The sequence below is a fragment of the Bos javanicus genome, chromosome 7, assembly GCF_032452875.1.
Source record: "Bos javanicus breed banteng chromosome 7, ARS-OSU_banteng_1.0, whole genome shotgun sequence".
Lineage (NCBI taxonomy): Eukaryota > Metazoa > Chordata > Mammalia > Artiodactyla > Bovidae > Bos > Bos javanicus.
In genome coordinates, this window is record NC_083874.1 from 56899932 (window position 1) to 56927049 (window position 27118).

At 36.6% G+C, this 27118-nt stretch overlaps 1 protein-coding gene across 2 annotated transcripts in view; it reads right to left on the reverse strand.

Moving 5' to 3' along the window:
• The window catches only part of LARS1 (leucyl-tRNA synthetase 1), a 70573-nt gene that overhangs the window by 30419 nt on the left and 13036 nt on the right, over nucleotides 1-27118 (reverse strand). For both annotated transcript variants that reach the window (XM_061423860.1, XM_061423861.1), the window contains exons 2-19: nucleotides 25444-25562; nucleotides 23078-23165; nucleotides 22604-22684; nucleotides 20214-20351; nucleotides 17308-17469; nucleotides 16561-16673; nucleotides 15842-15905; nucleotides 14179-14246; nucleotides 13852-14077; nucleotides 10760-10847; nucleotides 10600-10676; nucleotides 9323-9376; nucleotides 8100-8240; nucleotides 4785-4862; nucleotides 1105-1190; nucleotides 946-1011; nucleotides 632-714; nucleotides 98-236 (exon numbers count right to left, since the gene is read on the reverse strand). In XM_061423860.1, the coding sequence (XP_061279844.1) occupies nucleotides 98-236; nucleotides 632-714; nucleotides 946-1011; nucleotides 1105-1190; nucleotides 4785-4862; nucleotides 8100-8240; nucleotides 9323-9376; nucleotides 10600-10676; nucleotides 10760-10847; nucleotides 13852-14077; nucleotides 14179-14246; nucleotides 15842-15905; nucleotides 16561-16673; nucleotides 17308-17469; nucleotides 20214-20351; nucleotides 22604-22684; nucleotides 23078-23165; nucleotides 25444-25562 (1871 nt within the window). The remainder of the gene's footprint in view (nucleotides 1-97; nucleotides 237-631; nucleotides 715-945; nucleotides 1012-1104; nucleotides 1191-4784; nucleotides 4863-8099; nucleotides 8241-9322; nucleotides 9377-10599; nucleotides 10677-10759; nucleotides 10848-13851; nucleotides 14078-14178; nucleotides 14247-15841; nucleotides 15906-16560; nucleotides 16674-17307; nucleotides 17470-20213; nucleotides 20352-22603; nucleotides 22685-23077; nucleotides 23166-25443; nucleotides 25563-27118) is intronic.

Consider the following 27118-nt stretch of genomic DNA (forward strand, 5'->3'; position numbering starts at 1 on the left):
AAATTAATTTTTTTAAAAAAAAGCATTTCAATACATAAATCAAAAGATTATATCTCATGCTAACAAATCACCTTTCTTCCCCTATCCATTTACCAACCTGATGCCCAACGGAGACTCTGCTTGTCCATGCAAGTCACCTCCCTGCAGCAGGTGTGCAACTGTGTAAAATGCCATGTAAATAGTGGAGTCAGAGAGCGATTCAATCAGCCACTGCTCATCCCATGGCAAACGAGTACCTGTAAGTAAAAGGAAGAAAATTCGTGCAAGATGAATCTAAGAGACACTTCATCCCCAGAATTCACATTTTCAAAAGCAGGTCTCTAGCACTGACAAAGCTACTTTTGTAGGTTCCTAAATTTACTTGAATAATATAAACTGATAAATTTTTTTAAAAGGTGAAGCACTAGAAATTTTCTATTTAAAATAACTGCACCATAAAACTATATGGGTTAGATACTTCTGCCATCAGGTGAATAGGAGTGAGGACCAGATACTAGTTTCTCTCACCCTCTAACCAAAATCCTCTCACTTCCAGCTCAGAAAAACAATGGAAGAGAAGGGAAAATGGTGAAGGGTTAACCTGCTGTGTAACTGGCAAAGTCATTCACACGGAAACCTGAAATTTGCTTACCTAAGCCGTAAGTTCTCGAGCAAGCATGCTCCTGCAGCCAATCTAAGGTTGCTTCGAAATTCCTCCTAGTCTCCTCACAGTACCTGGACAGAGCAGAATATAAAGTGTCTCTCCTCTTCGGCTTCATTGTCTTCCCCGTTTCTCATCTCCTTCCCCTTCCCCTTGGAGAAGGGAATGGCAACCCACTCTAGTATTCTTGCCTGGAGAATTCCATGGACGGAGGAGCCTAGGGGGCTACAGTCCACAGACTCACAGAGCTGGACATGACTGAGCCACTAACACTTCCCCTTCCCCAGCACCTTCTCCCATCTTACGTTTCCAGGTTCTTCAAGCATTGGGATGTCTGTTTTTTCCAGTTCTCTTCTCCATAATCCAAGTACCTGGGAGTGGACAAATTGATTAAAAAAAAAAAGTCAAGGATAAGCAAAATGACGGGAGAAAATTTCTGCTTGCCATCTATAAAAGAAACTAACCACTGGTCACACAGGGCCACAACACATTCATCTGAAGACCTGGACATAACTTGTTTCTCTGGTTCCATGTAAATATATGCATCTCCCTAGATGAAAGTAAATAAAAATATGTCAGATACCATGGCAAAGCAATCTCTATTTCTCAAGGATAAGAAAAGAAGTAACTTAAAAAAAAAATGCTCTACCACCAATAACTACATTGCAAGTTTTCACTATATCTTCCCTCTTCCCAGAGTAGAAGTTACTTGCCTTTCTTTCTGTATATCACTTGTTTCTGAAAAGGCCTGCATCTTTATCAATCAGGTGGATCACCTTCCCTAGGTACAGCTTATTCCTTTGCAGAGTAAAAGATGTTTAACAGCTTCTACTGCTATGGTTTGAAGGCTATGGCAGCCTTCTATTTTTGTTATAAGAAAAACATAAAAATTGGAAACTAAATGCATGGAACAACTGCCTTTAAAAAAACACATGCATGAAAACTAGATATGGAAAATAACATTACTAAAGATTTATAGTATCATGAAAAATTCCCACTAGAAAACTGACCATAAATTTTATTTTTTTTAATATTAAAACAAATATCTCTTAGGGTGTTACAATCCCAAGCTTATTAGGATAATTTTTTAAAATAATTCAGCATTGTTATTCATAAAATGATTCACTGCTCTGTGTACTTAACGCAAGTTCTTCATACTGAAACAGGTAGGGCTTTGGTTTAACAATGGTAAATTAAAAACAGACATTCAATTAACTCTGCTCCTTCTCAAAATTTGAACAAAATGACAACAAAGAGGTTTTTTTTTTTATTGGTATGAAGTTACAAAGACAAAATGGGAGAAGAAATAGCATCAAATTTTGGAAACTAAAAAGCAGAATGACTGACAATCGTATTAGTGGACCAAAGGAAGCTAGCTGAATCCTAAGCCCACAGACGAGAGAGCTGAATTCTTGTAGCTCAGTTGGTAAAGAATCTGCCTGCAATGCAGGAGACCTGGGTTCAATCCCTGGGTGGGGAAGAACCCCCGGAGAAGGGAAAGGCTACCCACTCCTGTATTCTGGCCTGGAGAGTTCCACGGACTGTATAGTCCCTAGGGTTGTAAAGAGTCGGACACGACTGAACAACTTTCACTTCACTTCACTTGCATTACAGAACCTCCAAAAGACTTGAGATTTGTGGCACAAGACAGCTCTGGAAAAGGAGGTAACATGAGGCTGGAAAGAGGAAGACTAACTGAAGTCTTTTAAAGAAGTTAGAACCAGATACCCTAATCCCACACTATGCAGACAGGCAGCTGCCTCTCCCTGTGCCTGCAGAGCAATGAGGGTTTATACTCCAGACAGGACAACACAGAGTCTCCCAACCAGAGGACAAAGTTGAGGGAACGGGTTTCAGAGTGAAAAGAGGGGGATTAAGAGAAAGTCAGCACATGGGTGCTGATACCCACTCTAGCAATCTTCCTTCATGTTAACTCCCAGAATACTCACTTAGCTTAGACCCTTTAAGGCAGAAACTGAAGAATCTTCTGAGGGGAATCTAACAAACCACAAAGCCCTAATTAACAACAAAGCTAACATCAGGGCTTTCCTCTGGTCCAAATGGAACTTCCAGATCTCTCCCAGTGACAAGTCCTACCTATATCCAAAAAGGTTCCAATCATCTTTTTGTATGCACTCTTAAATTATCAATAGTTTTCCTCAGACTAATAAGAAATTAAAAATTCATATTCATGAAATAAGAATTGCAGCATCCTATCGCAAAAGATCAGATAACAAGAATAAGTTCTTAAACTGGCTATGAGTTGGTAAATGCTTACGCTGAGTAAGAGGTATACAGGAATTCATTACACTACTCCACTTTTTTATGTTTGAAATTTTCTACACAAAGAAAAAAATTTAGTGATTTTTTTAGGAATATTTATACACACGTGCACAAGCACACATGGAGCTGATATAAAAAACACACAGTAAACAAACGCACAAAAACTCATAGCAAGAAAAAGTTGAGGGACTCCCCCAGAGAGAAAAGCAAAAGAACTTCCAGAGTCTAATAGAGCCAATATCTGAATAGTAAGAATTCCAAAAACAAAAATAAAGAATAAGAAGGGATAAAACAAACAAAAAGTAAATCTTCCCAGAATTGAAGAACGTAAGTTTCCAGACTGAAGGAGCCGATCCTACACCCAGAAGAATGAATGAAAACTAATCTACACCAAATAAATCATCATGAAATTTCAAAAGAGAGGATTCTATAAGCTTGGGTGGGGAGGGGAGACATAGATCACGCCATACCAGAACGGTTTTGGACTTCTTAACAGCATCACTGAACCAGAACACTATGGGTAATGGCCTTCAAATTTTTAAGGGAAAGTTATTTCCAACCCAGAATCCTACATCTAAGCATTCAAGTATGAGGACAGAATAAAGATATTTCAGATATAAAAAGTCACAAAATTTACCTTCCAGGTACCCTTTTCCAGGAACATTTCTAGACGCAGAGCTTCAACAAAACAAGAAAGTAAATAAGAAAGAAGCAGCCATGGGATCAAGGAGATCCAAATCAAGAAAAACTAAGGAAATCCTAAGTAACAGTGGAGGAACATCCCAGATGACATTTGTGCATGCCTACAGTAAGCAACCAGTCTGGATGACTGCAACAGGCTGGAAGGCTCTGGGAGAACTTTCTGTAAGATGTAAACAATAGCACACTGATATGTTTCAAAGTATAGAAAAGAAAAATAAACAGTTGGACAGAGTTTGGGGATGAAGTGTCTATAATTATATTTAGAAGTAAAAAAAGTAGAGAAAGAAAAAAAAGACAGTTATTAACTCCAAGGAAAACCAAAAGCTAAGGAAGAGAAGTTCTCACTGTACACTATTTATGGATCAGCCATGTCTCAATACACTGACTACCTCTCTAACCTAAGTTATAATATACCTATACTAGGAAGATGTGGGGTGAAGAAGTATATACAAATGTGAGGTTAGAGGGGAAGACACAGGTTGGAGAAGAGTTAAATCTTGATCTTTCATAGCAGGAAATCAATAGCTAATGCCTAAAACTGAAAAAATTTTAAATTACACTATAAGAGTTTAGAGATCTGTAAGCGAGGTGGAGATACTAAAATAAATAACAAAACAGATGAAAGTAAGCCTGTCCAAGGAAGAGAAATTTAAGAGGATGTGGATGAATGGAGAGGAAACTGCTGCCTTTTTTTAACAAGTCTTACAGACCACAGTCTCTCTGTATTACAGGTATACGTAACTATCAAAAACAAAAATTCAGTTTCAAAAGTTCAGCAGCTAAGTAACTCAACAACAACAAAAAATTACAACAAAAATGAAGAGGGGGGAAAAGGATGAAAGCAAAAAGTAAAACACTACAGAAAGAATTGTTAACTACCTCTACTGCAAACGGTCACTGCCAGAAAGCATCATTAAAGTTCACTGTATGTAATCTACACATGCCAACTTTAGAACATTACCTTCATCAACATTACAGGTGGGATGTTCAGGTTAAATGAATTGCTATTATTAAACAGGTCTTCAATTTTATATGTAAATAAAATTATATCTTTAATACAGCTCCAGGTTCTACTACAGAAAATTGCTAATTAACATTGTAAAGTCTATGAACCAAAAGCACTTCTAAAACAGCCTTCAGGGGATAGTCTATTACATACAGTGTCAATCATCTTGTTTCCAATAGTCTTCTTTACGTCTTGGACCTTCTGTCCTTTAAATCCATCCACCAACATTACCTTAAAGGATAAGAAGTGTAAAAACACATACAATTAAAATTTGCTTTGGGTTCCCCCTTAAACTTTCTCCTACCTAAATTTACCTCCACAAACAACCAGGATATTTTTAGTGTGAAATTTATCACATTTACAACCATACATCTTTATTTTGGCACAGCTTGGACAACTAATACTTATAACACACTTGTTTTTCTTTTAGTGTAACTAGAATATGTATTATGAACATGATTACAAAGAAAAGTTCACTTCCTTCCCACTTCTTAGGTTTCCATGTGGAGAGAATTCCTTTGCCCTAATTCCCATCATTCCTAAAGGCTTTGGGGGAAGGAACTGAGCCAATGCAGCTCAGCCCCAGTTAGGCTTCTCTTTTCAACTCCATCTGTTGCCAGCAAGCATTCTCCTTTGCCTGGCCATGTGATAAACTTGGCTCTGAGAGGAAGGCCTATGGTTTCTCAACTCTGCCTTTTATGTAATGGGGAGATTTAATTCTTGGGCAAAGTATTGCCTTGCCCATTGCTGTCACAGAGCTAAGATACCATCCCCTTCTGGCTGATACTGACCTCTATCTATCTAATTCCTATTGACTCTTTCAACAGGAATTTATAAGGTTTTATCCTTTTGAGGTTTTGGGTTTTTTATTTTTGGCCATACCTCACAGCTTATAGGATTTTAGTTCCCAATCCAGGGATCAAACTTGGGCCTTCAGCAATGAGAAGGCAGAGTACTAAACACAGGATCACCAGGGAATTCCCAATACTTTCTACCTTAAGTGGAAAGACATGTTTTCTATTTTCACCTTCAATCCTCTAATGTGCCAAAATGCTCCGCATCTATTTAATTCATCATTATGAAATTATAGATTATTGATCATCATAGCACAGGGGTTAACAGCACAAATCTTAGAGCCAAGTTGCCTAGTTTGAGTTCCAGCTCTGCTTTGACCTAGCTATCTGGCTGATACAGGGTAAATTACTTAGTGTCTTAGTACCTCAATTTCCTTATCTGTTAAATGGGAATAAGTGCCTACTTTGCAAGGTCATTTTGAGATGTAAGTAAGTGAATATGTGAGTGCTATATTAGTGTTGGCTCTTAGTGTCATCCAAAACATGGATGAGTTGAGTTTTAAAGAAGACATATAAACAATATTTGGTCATACAGAGAAATAGAAAGCAAAAGTAAAAAACATTCTCATTTACAGCCTTCAAAATCTTCATTTCAACCTCAAGTCACTAACAACCTGACTGGGTTTTTACTTTCACTAGCTTCACCTTCTTTCCATGGAAATGTAAGCCACATTAACATATGTACAATTAAGAAGAAAAGAGAGGTTCAAAAATTGTGCTAAGATGGCATGTAGTAGTTGTATTAACAAGTAAATTAATGAACTGAATGAAACTGCTTATTTAAAATTTCATCTCAATAAGAGAGCAAAGGGATCGGGTATTGTCCATGCAATAAACCTTTGGCGTGTACTGCACAGTACGACGAACTAACCTTAAACATCTTCTTGAGAAATTCACTCAGAGATTAGGGGCACAAAAATGGAACTTCTGTAATACTACTGGACAAAAACAGATTAAAAAAAAAAGAAATTTGGAAAGAGAAGAACATAATCTTATAATCTTCAGTTCAGTTCAGTTGCTCAGCCATGTCTGACTCTTTGAGACCCCATGGACTGCAGCACGCCAGGCTTTCCTGTCCATCACCAACTCCCAGAGTTTACTCAAACTCACGTCCATCAAGTCGGTGATGCCATCAAACCATCTCATCCTCTGTCATCCCCTTCTCCTCCTGCCTTCAATCTTTCCCAGCATCAGGGTCTTTTCACATGAGTCAGTTCTTTGCATCAGGTGGCCAAAGTACTGGAGTTCACCTTCAGCATCAGTTCTTCCAATGAATATTCAGGACTGATTTCCTTTAGGATGGACTTGTTGGATCTCCTTGCAGTCCAAGGGACTCTCAAGATATTCTCCAACACCACACTTTAAAAGCATCAATTCTTCGGCGCTCAGCTTTCTTTATGGTCCAACTCTCACATCCATACATGACTACCGGAAAAACAATAGCTTTGACTAGATGGACATTTGTTGGCAAAGTAATGTCTCTGCTTTTTAATATGCTATCTAGGTCGGTCATAACTTTTCTTCCAAGGAGCAAGCGTCTTTTAATTTCATGGCTGCAATCACTATCTGCAGTGATTTTGGAGCCCAAGAAAATAAAGTCTGTCACTGTTTCCATTGTTTCCCCATCTATTTGCCATGAAATGATGGGATCTGATGCCATGATCTCAGTTTTCTGAATGCTGAGTTTTCAGCCAACTTTTTCACTCTCCTCTTTGACTTTCATCAAGAGGCTCTTTAGTGCCTCTTCACTTTTTGCCATAAGAGTGGTGTCATATTCATATCTGAAGTTATTGATATTTCTCCCGACAATCTTGATTCTAGCTTGTGTTCCATCCAGCCCAGCATTTTACATGATGTTCTCTGCATATAAGTTAAATAAGCAGGGTGACAGTATGCCACCTTGACGTATTCCTTTCCCAATCTGGAACCAGTCCATTGTTCCATGTCTAGTTCTAACTGTTGCTTTTTGACCTGCATACAGATTCCTCAAGAGGCAGGTCAGGTGGTCTGGTATTCCCATCTCTTTCAGAATTTTCCACAGTTTGTGGTGATACACAGTCAAAGGCTTTGGCATAGTCAATAAAGCAGAAATAGATGTCTTTCTGGAACTTTCTTGCTTTTTCAATGATCCAACGAATGTTGGCAATTTGATCTCTGGTTCCTCTGCCTTTTCTAAATCCAGCTTGAACGTGTGGAAATTCTCGGTTCACACACTGTTGAAGCCTCGCTTGGAGAATTTTGAGCATTACTTTGCTAGTGTGTGAGATGAATACAATTATGCGGTAGTCTGAACATTCTTTGACACTGCCTTTCTTTGGGATTGGAATGAAAACTGACCTTTTCCAATCCTGTGGCCACTGCTAAGTTTTCCAAATTTGCTGGCATATTGAGTGCAGCACTTTCACAGGATCATCTTTTAGGTTTTGAAATAGCTCAACTGGAATTCCATCACCTCCACTAGTTTTGTTCATATCTTATAGTAATCCCTCTCAAATCAGGACACAGCTGAAATTGTATTAAATTTTTCTATATTTTTTCCTAAATCAGTAAGAAGAAAACCAAAGATCATGGAGTACGTAAATCAAACAAAAATGATAACAAAAATATTACTTACACCATCATAAAAACCTCTTAGGTACAATTTCTCCTTTGCTTCTGCAAGTTTTTCTCGGTCATTCTGGCTCTGAATTTTCAACTCATCACATATAGTTACAGCAGAAAGCTTTCCAAAATCTGGGATTTCAATGACTGGCACCTGCAAAAAAGAGAAATGTAAAACTATTCACACTGAATGAACATAAAAACAGCCTTATGGGCACAGTCCTTTGTCTCCACTGTCCAATGAAGTCATATGAAATTTTATATATCATTAGGTCAGCTCCACACATTAGGGAAAACATCCAGATGTGAATCTATCTTCCTACTGTCCATAGGAACCAGCCAAATTTTCTGCACCAACCCCCACACTCTCCTTTCCTCACTACACATATAGCTTCCACAGCTCTCAAGCCCTCACTGGCATATAATTTACTGAATAATGTTCAAAACTGGCAAAATGATGCATGCATGTGTGCTAAATCATTTTAGTCATGTCCAACTCTCTGCAACCCTACAGACTGTAGCCTGCCAGGCTTCTCTCTCCATGGGATTCTCCAGGCAAGAATACTGGAGTGGACTGCCATTTACTACTCCAGGGGATCTTCCAGACCCAAGGATTGAACCCTAGTCTCTTATGTATCCTGCATTGGCAGGCAGATTCTTTACCACTAGCGCCACCTGGGAAGCCAGCGAAATGATGTAAACAACTGAATTTATGGATGGTCTTATTTCTGATTTATATTAAGTCTTCTGGAGTCTCCATGAAAATTGTTCACTAGTAATTTACATTTCTAAAGACACTAACATGAAAGTATAAACTTTCAAGAGTAACGTGGCAAAATTTTATCTTTAGAAGCCTGGAAATCTGCCACACTAGAAAATAAGTTACTACAGAATTGGTGATACTAAAAGGCAAACTATTTGTTTGTTCTCGAACTGCAGGTGCCAGGTGCTAAGAAAATGCCTACTGTTAAAGTCTTTTGTTTGCTCTTATCCATCCCAGCAGATATCAAATTAAAGCAAATAAACTCTTAAACTCTCTCTTATTTTCATTCTCTACGAGTTGGGGATGGACAGGGAGGCCTGGCGTGCTGCTGTCCATGGGGTCACAAATGGTCAGATACGACTAACCAACTGAACTGAACTGAACCAATTATTTAATTCTGTTACAAGTGTTAGCTCTTTTCTTCCTCTAATGAAAAGATGGACATTAATATTTTGAATCATCTATGTACTCACAGGTTCAAATGGCAAGACCATGTCATCTCTAATTCCATACTTCACTCGTAAAGCCTACAAAAACAAAAAGGAAGTTAACACTAATGATCAGTATTTTTCTGGTATTATCATTAAGAGAAATACCCTCTAAACTTTTTTTTAAGTATTTTTTTTCTTTCCATAAAGAACAACTTTTTAATTTTATAGACAAAACTCTCAAGAAGGGATGCATGACTTTTAAAAACTAAACAGTTTAAGTTAGACTGAATAGCTTAAATGTTGAAACTATACAGTCAAAAGCAAAAGTTCACACAGACACACACATATCACTTAAAATGAAGTTCACATTTCAGTTGCAATGAAAATGCAAGTATCAGAAAACTTGTTTTTACAAAACTTTCTCTCGTTAGCAATCAGGTTGCTCTTCAGCAGGTGAATAAATAAACATACATCCAGACAACAGAATATTATTCAGTGCTAAAAAGAAACAAGCTATCATGCTATGAAAAGACATGAGAAACCAAAATGCTTATTACTAACTGAAAGAAAATCTAAGAAAGCTACATACCGTATGAATCCAACTATTACATGACTTTCAGAAAAGGTAAAATTATGGTGACAATTAAAAAGATCAGTGGTTGCCAGGAGTGGGAGGGAAGACAGATGAACAAGAAGAGCACAGAGGATTTTAAAGGCAGCGAAACTACTCTGTATATCATAATGATGGATACATGTCATTAAATGTTTGCATAAACCCACAGAATGTACAATACCAAGAATGAACCCTAAGGTAAACTATGGACTCTGGGCAATTATGACGTCAATGTAGGTTCATCTTTGATAAAAACGTACCACTCCGGTGAGTGACACTAATAATGGGGGAGGCAATGCAGGTGTTGAAGAAGGGGTATTACGTGGGAATCTCTGTGCCTTCCTCTCTATTTTCATTATGAACCTAAAACTGTCCTAAGAAAATAAGTCTTAAAAAAGATTCTACGGGGACTTCCCTGGCAGTCCAGTAGTTAAGACATCACGCCTCCACAGCAGAGGGCGCAGGGTCAATCCCTAGTTGGGGAACTAAGATCCCACATGCCTCACGAGACAGCCAAAAAAAAAGGTTCTACGAAATACTATATTTAAAATTCAAATCACAGGAAAACATATAAATATCAAGAAACAGGTTAAAGATAGCATTAAAAAGATATCTGCATAGTTTTTCAGCCTAATTCAACAGTTCAGTGGTACCTAACCAATGAGATGATAAAGAGGAAATGTGAACATGAAACACAGAAACTCACTTGCTTTTTCTTCAAGTCTCTGAGGGCAGCAAAATCATCAGGAGAGTCGGAAGGAACACTTGTGACCACACCAGTGCCTTATAAAAGAAAGTGTGGAATTAACTAATAGCAACCAGAATGTGTACACCAAAGAATTTCTACAAAGAAATAAACTCTTTACCTTTATCCTCCTTGATGGTGAGCATTGGGAGAACATAGATCACCTTGTACGACGTTAAAGGTGCAGAAAGTGATGCACCAAGAATATCCTATGTAAGAAAAAGATCAGTATAAAGAGGAAGTAACCTAATCTAATCATTAAATTTTAAAACTATGTTTATATTTTAAGCCACGAGAAGCTAGTAATCAACAATACTCATTCTTTTTTACCTACAAGACTGGAAATAACTGAAAATAATTATAAAGCCCAAATCTTGTAATGTTGTGAGGAAATTAGTACACTAACATATTGCTTTTAACTTTGCACTCCTTGAGGAAAACAATATAGGAATCCACAGCAAGAGTCACAAAAATGTTCACACAGCTTGGACCCAGCAATCCAATTCTAGGAATTTACCTCAAAAGATTCTTTGAGAATCTTCCCAATGCTGTATTAACTACATTAGCAAAACCTGGAAACAACTAAGACTTTAAATGGTTTTTTTTTTAAAAAATCACTTAATAAAATATGAGACATCAACAAGATAGAATATTATATCTCTGTGTTTCTATTTTAAACAATAATTAGAAAGACAGTTAAGAAGACGTATCTAGTTTCTCTTTAAAATAAAAAAAAAAGAAGCCCCAACAATATAGGACCCATATTCTCATATATGAATAAGCAGCTTGCAGCTGTTTGTTTAGCTACAGAAATGCACTTTTCAATTCCATATAGTTTCCTTTACCCATATACGTAAGTTGCTTATAGAATTTGGAGCCATACTGATAAAGGCTAAATATCAATTAACAGTTTAAAGCTATTATACCACCCATTTCCCTCATACCAGAATATGCTCAAATTAACAAGGAAAGAAGTTGCACGTAAGAGCAAGAAAAAAAAAAATTGTGTCATTAATACCATTCCCCAAAACCTCTCAGACAGAACTCTAACATCAGGAACTAATGAGATGTGGCAGGACTGCTTATAACAGACGAAGCAATTCAAATATCCATTATACAGAGTCATTAAATAATCTGTGGCATAGCCAAACAATGGAATACTGTGTAACAGTAAAAAATAAGATCAAAGGGAATTCCTTGGCAGTCCTGTGGTTAGGACTCTACTTTCACTGCCAAGGGCCCAGGTTCAACCCCTGGTGAGGGAACTAAGATCCTAAAAGCCACATGGCACAGCCAAAAAAAAGAAAGAACGAGAACAAGGAGATGTTTATCTACTGACAAAATAATTACCAAGAAATAGCTAAGTAAAAAAGAAAGTAAAACACAGAACAATGTGATGAAATACACTGCCGTTTGTGTGTAAAAAAAGAGGGCTAAAGAATATATATGTATGTATTTGCTTGTATATACATGAAATACTTCTGGAAGGATTCACAAGACACTGGTTTCACTGACTGCTTATGGAAGAGACAACTGAGTGACTGGGAGTATTTTGTGTACCTTTTGTTTTTTATTTTGGCTGCACAGCCTGCAGAATCTCAGTTCCCCAACCAGGGATGGAACAGGTGCCCTTGGCAGTGAAATCAGAGTCCTAACCACTGGGCCACCAGGGAATCCCTTCTTTTTGTCTTTCAAATTTTGAGTCTTATGAATATTTAGTAATCTAGTCAAAAAATAAATTTACAAAATAAGAAATAAAAGTCCAATTCAAAAGGAGAATTGAAATGGTATTCTACTCATCTTTTTCTTTTAAAAGATTATTTATTAAGATACCAAAGATCAGCACTTAACCAAAGGGAATAAAACACACCGGTAAATAAGTAAAAGTAAAATAAACCTAAGTAAAATAAACTCTAAGGATACTACACGTGCTCATGCACAGTCATGTCCGACTCTGTGCAACCCCACAGACTGTGGCCCACCAGGCTCCTCTGTGCATGGGATTCTCCAGCCAAGAATACTGGAGTGAGCTGCCATCTCTTCCTTCAGAGAATCTTCCCAACCCAAGGATCCAGCCCAAGTCTCCTGTCTCCTGCATTGTAGGCAGATTCTTTACCAGCTGAGCCATCGGGGATTTAGTTAAGATCAAGACTTCCTTTCCAGAAAAAAAAAAGCAGCTGCTACTGCACACCAGGAATGCAGTTAATCCTATTAAAAAAGTAGTATCGGGACTTTCCTGGTCATCCAGTGTTAAGAATTTACCTGCCAATACAGCAGACATGGGTTCAATCCCTTATCAGGGAAGATCCCACATGCCATGGAGCAACTAAGCCCATGTGCCGCATCTACTGAAGCCCATGTGTCTAGAGCCTATGCTCTGCAACAAGAGAAGCCACCGCAGTGAGCAGTCCGAGCACCGCAACTAGAGAGCAGCCCCTGCTCACTGCAACGAGACAATGCCCACGCACAGCAAAAACGACCCATTTTTTAGAAGGAGTAATATAATGTCAACTGCAGCTATACTAAATCTCTTGAGGAGAACTGTATTTTTCAATCAGATAATTACTGAGCAGAAACGTAAGATTCAAAAATGCTATTTTAGGGAATTCTCTGATAATGCAATGGTTAGAACTCCATGCTTCCACCGCCAGGGGCCTGTGGCTTAATCGCTGGTGGGGGAACTAAGATCCCACAAGCCACACAGTATGGTCAAAAAAAATTTTTTTCTAATAAATACATAAATAAAAATGCTGTTTTACTGATATGGTCACACAATGAATATACCACAGCAATTAAAAAGCAAACAAAAAGAACAAACTACTACTACATATACAACATGGGTGAATCTCACAGGCATCACATTGAGCCAAAGAAGCTAGACATAAAAGAGTACAGACTATACAATTTCACTATGTAAAGTTCATGAAGAGCGACTCATCTTTGGTGACTTAAGTCACGGTAGTGGTTACCTCTACAGAATAAGGGATGTGAAATGGACATGAGAGTGCCTTCTGGAGTGCTCCAACTGTACATCCCTTGATTTGAGTGATGCATAACGTTTGAAGATATACCAAAATACACACTTACGACTTACACGCTTGACTGTACGTATACCTCAACTAAAATGTTTTTTTAAACATTCTTTTCTCAAATTTCATTTCTGACATTTTCCTCTAAGTGTATGCTCTAAACTAATTCCACTACCCAACTTACCTCTCCCATTAACTCTTTAACGACAGGTACCACTCCATTGTCCTTGGTAAAGCCCTGGTATGACATATTTCTTGCAGCTCTTTGGGTGCAGATGAATATATCACCGTTCATTGTCTCAAATCCAATGTACTTCATATCGGGGCGAACCCAACAGTTTGTTTGTCCAAACATAGTCTCAGGTCTGAGAGTAGCAGCTACCAAGAAGATATTTTTCCCTTTCAAGCCACTAAGAAGAAAAAAGCACACATTTATGGAAAATGTTATGGATTTTATCACAACTATCTGATGTTTCAAAAAGATGAAGCCACAATTCTTTGACAAACCTACCTTAATTTGGATGGGTATGGCTCAAGCACTTTCAACTTGATTAAAGTATATTCCTGAGGTCCAACACCCTAAACAAAATAAAAATTTGAAAGAGAAAAGAGTTGGATTAAACCTACTAATCTATGCAAGAGATCTGATTCAAATTTCTAAGACGGGTTCTTGCATCGCTAGAATAATTCTTCCTTCCAATGAAAAGACTGTCAGTGGTGTATTGACCACATGGAAGCCTAATGTATAAGAAATGACTTGAGAGACCACCATCCTACCCCACACTAGACAGAACTGGTCAAGGAGGTCCAGACTGAGTAAGGTTTGCTAAGAGCTCTCTTGAGAGGGAAAAACAAGGGGAGAATGACTTGGATTAATCAGCCAAAACAGTGTCTGCCAAAATGGGAGTTAGAAGATAAAATCAATGTCAATCCTACAGAGTAGTCATCACAGACATATGATGGACCAGGGATCAAATGATGTGTATTCAAAACCTAGCTTCGGCCCTCACTTGTGGCTTGCCACAAGGAGTCACAATCACTCTGAACCTTCATTTCTTCATGAAAAATAAAATTAATTAATTAATTAAACATTTTAAAAATAAAAAACTGTGCTGTGCCTCATACAGGACTGTCCTGAGGAACACGTAAGATAATGACACATAATGATAATGACAAAATGCTTTGAAAAACTATGATGTACTATTGAAACTTAAGATGTTGCTATCATTGACTATATTAAAGCTTAACATAGTAAACTGGCCTTCTGAAGGCTCTCAAATCTTTCAAAATTTTGATCAACTCTCACTTCTGTCATGTAAGTTACATCATAATTGAAGGCTGATTTTGAAAGGTAGTCACTAGCCTATGAATGCGTTCAAAGGTGGTAACAGAGAATGACACACTCATAGGGACTACAAAGTTCATTGTTGTTGATTTACTGTGCCAAGGCTTTAGACGAATGATTTTCCCTTGCTTCATTCAAGTATTACAGGGAACAATGTCACTAATGTGTCCTCCAGGAATGCAGAATGAACTGATGTCATGCATGACTTGAAGTACTTTGAAAATAAGTAGGCATGTGACCAAAGCAAGTATAAATGGAATCTGTGTACATGAGTGAACCACATATCTCATTACCTTTCCTCATGGTCTCTTTTTAGAACAGTGCACTCTCCAAGTGGTGCTTCTCAAACATGAGCAGGCATATGAATCACACAGAGAACACATTAAAAGACAGATTCCTGGGCTCCACCCTCAGAGCTTCTGATTTAGCAATTTGGGGGTGAGGTTCAAGAATCTACTTCTCTAGGAATTCTCTGGCAGTGTAGTGGTTAGGACACCACATTTTCACTGCCAAGGGCCCAGGTTCAATCCCTGATCTGGGAATCCTGCAAGCCAAGCTAAGTGACAAAAAAAAAAAAAAAAATCCAAGAATGTGCTTTTCCAGCACAAGCTGATGCAGCTAAACCTACCAGCAAGGTTCTAGACAAGGTTCTAGAGAAGATACAGGTACCTATGATGACTACCTGCCTCCCTCTTAATAGCCACCAGAGTATCATGACTTATACCTCAATACTGGAATAAAGCTATTTTTAGGTTTCTGGTTTATTTCTTAAACTCTATGACTATATTAAGAATTACGACAACAACTATTCTATGTCACAAATAGTTACCTCCCCAGTTTGTCTGTCATGATCCATACAAGGCTGTCCATCTTTTGGAGAATAAATAGTATACCTAAAACAAGAAATAAATGACAAACATTACAATGTACAAGTTTTATCCTAACGGATTGGTCAGTGTTGCTCCTAACATCTCACAATATTTCTTCTAACTAAAACTTCTGAGTAAATGTCTACATCATTTTTTATGCTTTTATGCGGAATTTTGTTGCCAACACAGTTACTCAATGAAAGCTTTTTGCCTTCATCAAAGGTAATACCACTGAAAAATATTCACTGATCTTGGCTTTGTGGTATGAAACAGAAGACTGTAGAATATAAATAAGCTTTTGAAATGCAACTACCTTTTAACGAGTCCATATGATCAAGGGAGAACTTTACAGAACAATTTATAGAGCAAAAGGATAAACTAAAACACAAATAAAATTATTTTTCTACTTGGCGAGAATACTTAAGAGAATCTTTCCTGAGACCATAAAAAGAGAATCTTTAGTGAGACCCCCTATTCTCCCTGGTTCTATTTGTCACAAACACTAAGCAGCTCAAAGAAATTAAGACACCGGCCAGACAAAAAGGAAACCAACAGAACAAAAAGAGGAATTATAAAAAGAGAAAACATAATGGAAAAAAGTAGGCTCTGGGGCACATTGAATTATAATACAGGAATTATATGATTTTTGCTTTATTAAACTGAAGGACAATAAACTCACCGCTTCCCAAACTTAATTCTGCTTCTTTCTCTTAATGTTAGAAACTGCCACCTGACAAATGAATCATAGTAAGGATTAACATCAGTGGTGATGAAGGACCGGCGCCAATCTACCTATAGGAGGAGAAAGGAAATGGTAAGTTTTTAGAAATTTATATAGTCTCTATAAATAGGAATTCCCATGAATCAATTATTTACTTGCCTACTTCTAACTTTTCAATGTAGAATTATATCAAATATCAAAAGCAAACCAAAAAACTTCAAGTTCCATCTATTAAATATATATCATAATTATCACATTAATTTATGCTTAATATGTAAGCTTTTAAACATATATATTTACATATTAAACATATAGGAATTATAATAAATTAAGAAGGAACACTTAAACATCTTTTTGTGTCCCTAAATATTTAAGCTTACATTGGGTTTCTTCGAAATCTCTTTTTTTTAATTTTATTGAAGTACAGTTAATTTACAATGTTGTGGGTTTCTTCACTTGAACAGTACTCCTTTTTACTAATTGCTAGTATATCTATATATATTCCAAAACAACAAACATTAAAGTACTTCATTGCTTACCTCAAGGCCCATGTGGTTCTAATCAGAAAATAACAGTACCAAGCCATTCGTGGAATACTGATGGAATATATTATTCTAAATTAAGAGGTGGACCAAATCTCGTACAGTCACACAAATATAACTAGGTTCTTCACATTGCCTTAAACTACAGAGGTAGCCAGCATACCTTCAAACCCATTCTCTTCAGATCCTGGACAGCCAGTGGTGGGAAATATTCAAGCCAATGTTCTGCTTCAGAAAATTTGACTATCTCATCATCAGAAAGGCCCAGGGATTTCATAATGTCCCACTGGTATTTAGAAGATCCAGCTTTAGCAGCAGCTTTACTCTGAAAATAACCAGCAAAACCAAACTCCATCAAAGAACAACTAACAACCAGTTAACAAACTCCAGAACCACAATAATTTTAAATGAATGATCCTATTTGGTAGTTTTTTTAAACTCTAAAACAATATTACTGACATATAGGAATACTGCTGAATCTGGAGGTACTGTTTTATGTGCCAAACCATACAGTCTGATACCTGTATTCTGACACCAAAGGTAAGTAAATGGTTGGAACCATAAAATAATTATCATCACAAAGATAAGTTCTTAGCACCAAACCTTCTCTATTTCCTTTTTTCAAATACCACATGCATCTTTTTTAGTTATGAATAAACTACTAACAAGAGTTTCCTTCTTTTCCAATATTTATCAATATCAAAAAAGTAACCACATGCCAGGCACTGGAGATGGGCCAAGGTGCTGGACCATGAAACTATAGAAAGGTAGGAGGAGGAATCTTGGGACTAAGGAAACCGATCTCTATGTACCGTGGTGGCAGAAACAAGACTCTATGCATTTGTCAAACCAAGGCAATGATATACTCCAGAGTGAATTTTACTGCATGTAAATTAAAAAAAAAAAAAATGACCAGGATGTTGGAGGAACTCAAGATAGAAAGCAGACTGTGACAAAGTTATCTAACTGTATTACAAATGCATGATATAACCACACTAAAGGGGTAGGAAAGAAAGAACTTTAGAAGTAACTGGAAAATAGTGTGTTGGCTAGATTCTAAAGACAAAACGAACTATACACAACCAATGTATTTTAGTTGGTAAAACTGTTCTGTAACTACTGGTAGACAACTGAACAAATAACAGATATACTGTAAATAATGAGAGCTAGGTTTCCTACTGCTGGAGAAAGAAGTCACAAATAAGCAAAGAAGAATGCTAGAATGAACCCTGTGGTGCTAAAATAGAGCCAGAGGGATCAGTATGCACTCAGAAAAAATAGAGACAGAAAGAGAACGACAAATGCCATATGATATCACTTATATGTGGATAATCTAAAATACGACACAAATGAACTTATCTTTGAAACAGAAATAGACTCAGAGATATAGGGAATAGATCTGTGATTGCCAAAGACAAGGGGAGTGGGAGAGGGGTTGTTTAGGAGTTTGGGATTAGCAGATTTAAATTATTATACACAGATGGATAAACAACAAGGTCCTACTATATAGCACAAGGAACTCTATTCAATATGCTGTAAAAAAAAAAAAAAAACATAACGGAAAAGGAAAAAATATTTTAAATAAAGAAAAAATACAGGAATTCCCGGTCAATCCAGTAGTTAAGATTTGGCTCTTTCATTGCTGTGGGTGTGGGTTTGATCCTTGGTCAGGGAACTAAGATCCCTGGTTGGTGTGGCCAAAAATAAATAAAGTGCTTACATTAAGGAAAAAAAAGAAAAAAATCTCATTTAAAAAAAATACAAAGAAGTAAATACAGACACATACATGCACAGGGGCTAGTAGACATACACATATTTCCTTGCTCTTTCTACTGAGAAGACCTAGAAACAATGAGCATACCTAGCACTCAGAATTTAGTTTCTAAATACCATTTTTCAATAAAAGGAAAAAGGACTCCTTGGAAAAGTGGCTGACTCCAGGGCTAAAATAGGGAGAATAGAAAATGAGCTTGCAGCATCTTATGGCACTTGAAAGTACAAAAGTGCTCAGAAAAAAAAAAAAGGAATAAAAGAAAAATGGGGGCATGTCAAGTGGACACAGGAGCCAACCTAAAGAGTCCCTTAATGGCCAATGCTAGAACAATCTGAGCAATAACAATAACTCAGCAGCAACAACAACAAAAACCAATAGTATTAGATTATAACTCAAAGAATAAATAAATATGCGCGAATCCACACTGATACAAAAAAGAAATAAGTAAATGAAGAAGAAACAGAAGAACTCTACATGAGGGAAACAGAAAATCAACATTAGAACAAAACAGCAATAACCACTGCAGGCAAGATCCACTGAAAAATGCTAAAATTAGTGAGGAAATATATATTTTTTAAAAAAACAAGATGTTATTCCCATAGTCTCAAAGTATCTCTCCCAAAACATACATGAATCACAAAGGGAAAAATGAAACCTTCACAGTAGGAAACCTGATAGATACCACCTAAACCAAATGATCAAGGTTAACATCACCAGTAATAAGACATCAATATCTTATACTCCTTGATTGGATTCACTGAAGACACATCACCTCTCAATCTACTCATGAGAAAGCATTACACAAGCCTAAAAGAAGAGATCCTTTATAAGTTATCTGACCAGTCCTTTTCAGAAGTGCTAAGATCAGGAAGACAAGACAGAAGAGACATGACAAGCAAATGCAAGATGGGATTTTGGATAGGATCTTAGAACAGACTAAGAATGTTAAGGAAAAACTGGTGAAACCAAATGAAGTTGGTAGTTTCTCAAACAGCATTGTTCAAATGTTGGTTTCTTAGATTTGAGGACTGTACTATGGTTATATAAGATGTAAAGGAACCCTATGCAATCTTGTAATTCTTCTGTAAGTCTAAAATTATTTCAAAATAAAGTAAAAAGGGGGAAAAAGGCAATCAAAAGGTGAGAAAGATATTTTTGCCTCATTACTTTTTAAACATTAATGAGTACATTTTATGTGTCAGATACTACTATATTGTTACTCTGGGAATGTACATATAAATCTGACAAATATAAATAAAACTTCAACCAAAATAAATATCATCAAGTCACCAAACCTTTTTTCCTTTAGCTTTATCCTTAATTATTATATTTTCTGTTTTATCATTGATTTCTTCCTCTTCCTCTTCCTCATCTGGAAAATCAGGGGGGCAACCATAAAGCTCTACTTCTCTTTTCAATTTATCAGCACATGCCTACAAAAAACACAACATTAGAGGCAGTAAAGTTAAAAATTCCAAGGTAGAAACACTTTGAGTTTTTTTGTTGTTTCTAAAGCCAACTAATACTGACTCTGAACTTTTTAGCAATACATCTACAGATGTGTAGATCATTACAGAAAACTCATATGATACAAATCATGTACCTAAAAATTCACTAATTTACTTCATTTACCTGGCAATGACTTATTCAATACCCAGACTACTCAATGCAGTATACTTTATGTTAGGTGTCAGAAGTACAAAGATAAAGATATAGTATTATCATATTGAAAACAACTCTAAAAACTGCATTTCTCAATTTAAAGATTACTGTCACATCATCACAAGGCTACTAGGTAGGTAGGACAAGAGATAATATGCTAGAAAACAGACACTGAAAGATGAAGTGATTTATCCAAGGTTATAAAGCTAGTGAGCTACAGAATTATAACATGAACCTACATTTTCAACTTCATCTTTTTTCAAGTGTACCCCATAATGGGTCCACTGTTACAAACAAAGATGACACCACGTATACAGTGTTAATGGAGAAGGCAATGGCACCCCACTCCAGTACTCTTGCCTGGAAAATCCCATGGACGGAGGAGCCTGGTAGGCTGCAGTCCATGGGGTCAGTAAGAGGTGGACACGACTGAGTGACTTCACTTTCACTTTTCACTTTCATGCATTGGAGAAGGAAATGGCAACCCACTCCAGTACTCTTGCCTGGAAAATCCCATGGACAGAGGAGCCTGGTAGGCTGCAGTCCATGGGGTCAATAAGAGGTGGACACGACTGAGTGACTTCACTTTCACTTTTCACTTTCATGCATTGGAGAAGGAAATGGCAACCCACTCCAGTGTTCTTGCCTGGAGAATTCCAGGGATGGGGGAGCCTGGTGGGCTGCCGTCTATGGGGTCGCACAGAGTCGGACACGACTGAGGCGACTTAGCAGCAGCAGCAGCAGCAGCATGCAGTGTTAAAGTTTAAAAAAAATACAAATATAGAATTGTAAATTTTCAAAAAGGGAAAGGTTGCTTCTAAAAAGAAGAATTTCAGTTAATAAACAGGGAAAAAAACAAGACAACTAGAAAGTCATCATTTTACAACCACAAATTCAACTACTGAAAGACGAGGATCATGAAAGGATGCTAAAACCACTGAGTTATTGGATAACCAGATAGTCAAAGGGTCTTAATGGATCATTCCATAAATTACTTTTTAATGAGAAAAAGGAAAAGTTAACTTTAGGATGAGGAAACATGGACACTATTAATATCACTAAAATGATACAAGTTAACTTATATGGCTTTTGATGTCAGACAGTGGGAAGAATAAAAGTGGGAAGAATAAAAAGTAAAAACCTGCCAGAAAAGACATTTTGGGACAGCTAGGGAGATTTGACTATAGATTAGATAATGATAATATTACATCAATGATTAATTTCTTGGAGAGGATAATGGGATAGTGACAATGTAGAAGAATGGCTTTGTTCTCAACAGATAAAAGCTGGAGTGTTTAGGGGTGACATGCCATGATGTCTGCCAACTTACTTTCAATGAGTTCATAGACAAAGAAAGAAAAAGCGTGCATGTATTGTATGTTGAGAGACAGAACTAGAGCAACTGTGCAAATGTTAATATTTGGTAACTGTAAGCGAAGGGTATCTGGCTGTTCACTGTACCATCCTTTTACCTTCCCTATAGGTAGGACATTTTTCAAAATAAAAGACTGGCGCATAAAAAGAAGTAAGTTAAATTTCCCAACTCCCAAGGATTTAGGGAATCCTTTCAAATGTAGTTTTCTTACCCATTTTATATTAAAAATTATTTTTAATATAAATTTATGACAAATTGAAGACACTTACAAAAATGGACCGAAACAGATAGAACTGTTCATTATTTTAGGCCAACAGCCTATATATGCCATGCATGCACAAAACAGTGTCCACTGTACTTGTTAATAGTCATTATCTAATTCTAAACAGAAATGTGAATATATAAGGTAACCAAAAGATATCAAAATTAGTTAGAAATCACTTGGACCTTAATGTTTGCCCTTTAAGCATTTCTTCAAATGTTTTCTAAAAATTAACTTTTACTATAATAAATTCAACTCATTTCAAAAAAATACTTTAACATAGTACCGAAGTATGTATTTGAAAACCCTATTTCAAATTCTTGAATTGGATATTACTATTAGCTCTAAGCTAAAATGAGTACAAAACAATCCCCAAGCAATCTTACCTTAATGGGCATTCCAGTACAGTGTAAACCAAAAGGAAACAGACAAGTCTTCCCTTTCAGTCTCTGGTACCCTACTGCAAACTACAGAGAGAAAATTAATTTTAAACTACAAATTTAAATGCTAGATGAATACAAAATTCTGACTTTTCACAATTAGTTTTGTTTTCCTCTTCCCGTCTTCCTTTAGAGCACCAGTTAGATGTTATAGTCATTCAAGAGTTATACGTTTTTCTATGTCTTCACCAACCTAAGAATTACTTTTGAACATATACACATACCTAGAACCCTGTGCACACACACATACAGCATGTGAAAACAGAAAACTTAAATTATTTAAAAATAAAAACCATGCTTAAAATTAAGGAACTCTAAGTTCCCTTAACAGGAAATAAATTCTATAGATGTCATTTTCTTCAAAATAGTATTCATTAAAGACCCTCCATTCCATTATATTAAACAAAAAGGAAGCTTTACCTCACATTTAGATAAAGAAAACGTGTGTCCCAAGTGAAGGCGCCCATTCATATATGGATATGGGAAGGTTACAAAGTACTTGTCCTTGCTGCAAAAGAATCATGTAAGAAAGAAAGTACAAAAAAAAAAAATGTTAAATTCCTTTAACAATTAAGGGTGGGGCCAAGGGAACACTTTACTGTAAGTAACTTGCTTAAATTTTAGTTATTTAAAATATACCGAAAATTAAATTTATAAATCCAGAAATTAAAAGGTCTCTAAAATTGAAACATATTTTTGATTTAGGAAAAAATAAGATATTTATAGGTGGCTATTAAAGAAATAAATATCCTTGTAGCAAATAGGATTTAACAGGGTTTAACTTAAGCTAAAACACTGAGTAAAAAAGATATACAAAAAAAAATTAATAGAAAACCTTAATGTTTTACTGATTAAATGAGATATGCTTTCACTAAATATACATAAAGCAATTTGAAGTCCCTCAAGTAAAACAAAACATCCTCAAAATGCATATGTGGCAAATTCACTTAAAAAAGCACCTGTTAAAAGCTGCTTAATTATGTTTTATTCTTTTTTTTAATGAATCAAGTATATCAAACAGACATATGTAAGTTATAAAACACAACGAACACCTGTAAGCACACTATCCAACTTATAAATTCACTGAAGCTACCTGTGTGCTCCTCCCCATCCTCCCACCAGAAATAACCATTATCTTGAAATTTACTTTTGACATTCCTTTGTTTTTTAATAAGTTGCACATATGTCTATGCCCTTAAACATCATTTAGTTTCACTCACTTGTGAGCTTTATTTTAAATATGGTCTACTTCACAAAGATTCCTCAATTCACTTTTTTCACTCAATGTTATATTTCTAAATTTCTTCAGTGCATTTTCTTTCACTGAGCAAAAGAGCTTTCAAATTCATGTTAGATTATTTTAAATTACTTTAGAGTTGACCAAAATTCTAGAACCAAATAGAAGCTTCAAATTCTAGTTTAAATTATAACACCAGAGAAACTCTATGCTCCCTATGCAGAGGACCCAGGTTCCATTTCCAGTCAGGGAACCAGATCCCACAAGCCGCAATTAAGAGTGCATATGCAGCAACAAAGATCGAAGATCCCAAGTGCTGCAATAAGACCCAACACAGCCAAATGAATAAATAATTTTTTTTTTATTGGAAAAAATAAAGTATAACATCAGAAACTTTGTCTTAGAGCAAATCCTCCTCTCTTAGAAAAAGAATTCCATTAGAGTACAGGTTAACAGCAAAGACAGACTTTGGAATTTGAAAGTCCTGATAAGAAGTCCAAGCCCTGTCAATTCCTAGCTATGCAACCTTAAGCCAGTTACTTAACCTCTCTGTCTTAGTATACTCATCAATAAAACAAGAATTAAAATATTGGTAAACTTAAAGCATTATTAAGAAGATTAAACAAGAATACACAGTTTAAAAAAAGTATATTTCCTACTGCCTTGGCATATTGAACAACAACTGTTCAATAATAACTACCATTATTTCTATTTGGAGAAGGCAATGGCATCCCACTCCAGTACTCTTGCCTGGAAAATCCCATGGACGGAGGAGCCTGGAAGGCTGCAGTCCATGGGGTCGCTAGGAGTCAGACATGACTGAGCGACTTCCCTTTCCTTTTTCACTTTCATGCATTGGAGAAGGAAATGGCAACCCACTCCAGTGTTCTTGCCTGGAGAATCCCAGGGACGGGGAGCCTGGTGGGCTGCCGTCTATGGGGTCACACGGAGTTGGACAGGACTGAAGCGACTTAGCAGCATTATTTCTATTGTCCATGTATATCCTCAATTCTAAGAAGCACATTTTGCTACATTCCAACATATCTGAAATTGCAACTCAACTTATAATTGATGCACATATTTACCATGGTACTGTGCAGCAGCAGTTACTTTTGGTTTTTTCCTCAGTATCATTTAATTATGTTACTATCAATTCTTAACATCAAGGCAATATACATTTATAAAATAAGATTACAGAAACCCTTAAAAATTTATATTCTGTGCCTTTGGAGATAATTATCACTATAATATGAATCTCTGTAACAGAACGACATCCTTTTATCAGTCAACAAAGACAAAACTTAAAAACACTCTCCTTTGTCTAACTATGAGAAATAATAGTTTTTTAAAAAACCTTTACATAGGAAAAAATCCTTTAAGAATTCCACAGGAAAGAGGATGCTAATTTGAAATAGAGAAAATGGAAGTCACCTCCTTCAGCCTATTTCAGACATTATAAATACAATCTGCTTTATTCCTGCCACACAGCCGTTTCTGAGCCAATGGTTATGGAAGTATGACATGGAGAACCTCACAAATGATTGCTCACCTGGTCTGTTTCTCTAAATTACATGCATTGACCTCAAACACCTTCTTGGCATCCCATTTTTGTTGGACTTCTTTCTCAATCTTCTTCAAAAAGTCTACTTTGGCTGTTCCTTTTCTTTCCTGTTAGACACAACAGATACAGAATAATCCACTCTATATTTCAGTAAACTTGTTTAAAAAAAAGCTAAAAAAGATCTGGGTTCACACAGAAGTGAGCCATTTACTGATAATCTTTCCATGGTTATCTTGAAATTTAAATGAGTTAAGATTAAAAATTAGGGTTATCATGACCTGATAGGGTTATCCACTTCAAATTCAAAGGGATGATTAAAGACTTACTTAAATACATTAAAAAGCTTTGAAGTTCTTTTTAATTAGATACTACAATAAATAAAACACTGATTTCAAATATTCCTATTTAGTTAAAATAGGTGAATACTTAAAAAAAGCATAGGATAGAACAGTGCCTGCTTGCTCAGCTACAATTACTGCCACCAAAGGAGGACGGTGAGGCCCAGTGGATACAGGCTGCAGGAGGATTAGTCATCTACATGTTTTGTTTTGTTTTTTCCAAGAAAGTTGATGAAGAACTTCTCCCCAAAATGGTGAGCAGGCTATTAATATGAAATTTAAATGAAACAAAAATTATACAACAATATTATTAATTAAAAGAATATATGCTAGGCAAGTACTAACTAAAAACTGGTTAATTAATTAATACTAATTAACTGAATGAGAAACACTGGGCTGGAAGAAGCACAAGCTGGAATCAAGATTGCTGGGAGAAATATCAATAACCTCAGATATGCAGATGACACCACCCTTACAGCAGAAGTGAAGAGGAACTAAAAAGCCTCTTGATGAAAGTGAAAGTGGAGAGTGAAAAAGTTGGCTTAAAGCTCAACATTCAGAAAACGAAGATCATGGTATCTGGTCCCATCACTTCATGGGAAATAGATGGGGAAACAGTGGAAACAGTGTCAGACTTTATTTTTGGGGGCTCCAAAATCACTGCAGATGGTGACTGCAGCCATGAAATTAAAAGATGCTTACTCCTTGGAAGGAAAGTTATGACCAACCTAGATAGCATATTCAAAAGCAGAGACATTACTTTGCCAACAAAGGTTCGTCTAGTCAAGGCTATGGTTTTTCCAGTAGTCATGTATGGATGTGACAGTTGGACTGTGAAGAAGGCTGAGCGCCAAAGAATTGATGCTTTTGAACTGTGGTGTTGGAGAAGACTCTTGAGAGTCCCTTGGACTGCAAGGAGATCCAACCAGTCCATTCTAAAGGAGATCAGCCCTAGGATTTCTTGGGAAGGAATGATGCTCAAGCTGAAACTCCAGTACTTTGGCCACCTCATGAGAAGAGCTGACTCACTGGAAAAGACTCTAATGCTGGGAGGAATTGGGGGCAGGAGGAGAAGGGGATGACAGAGGATGAGATGGCTGGATGGCAGCACTGACTAGATGATCTTGAGTCTGAGTGAACTCTGGGAGTTGGTAATGGACAGGGAGGCCTGACGTGCTGCGATTCATGGGGTCACAAAGAGTCAGACATGACTGAGCAACTGAACTGAACTGAATTAACTGAAAGCTGATATAACTATATTGATTAGGAAATATAGCCTTTAAACCAAAAATGATTACTAGACAGAGGATAAAAAGTGTGGCATA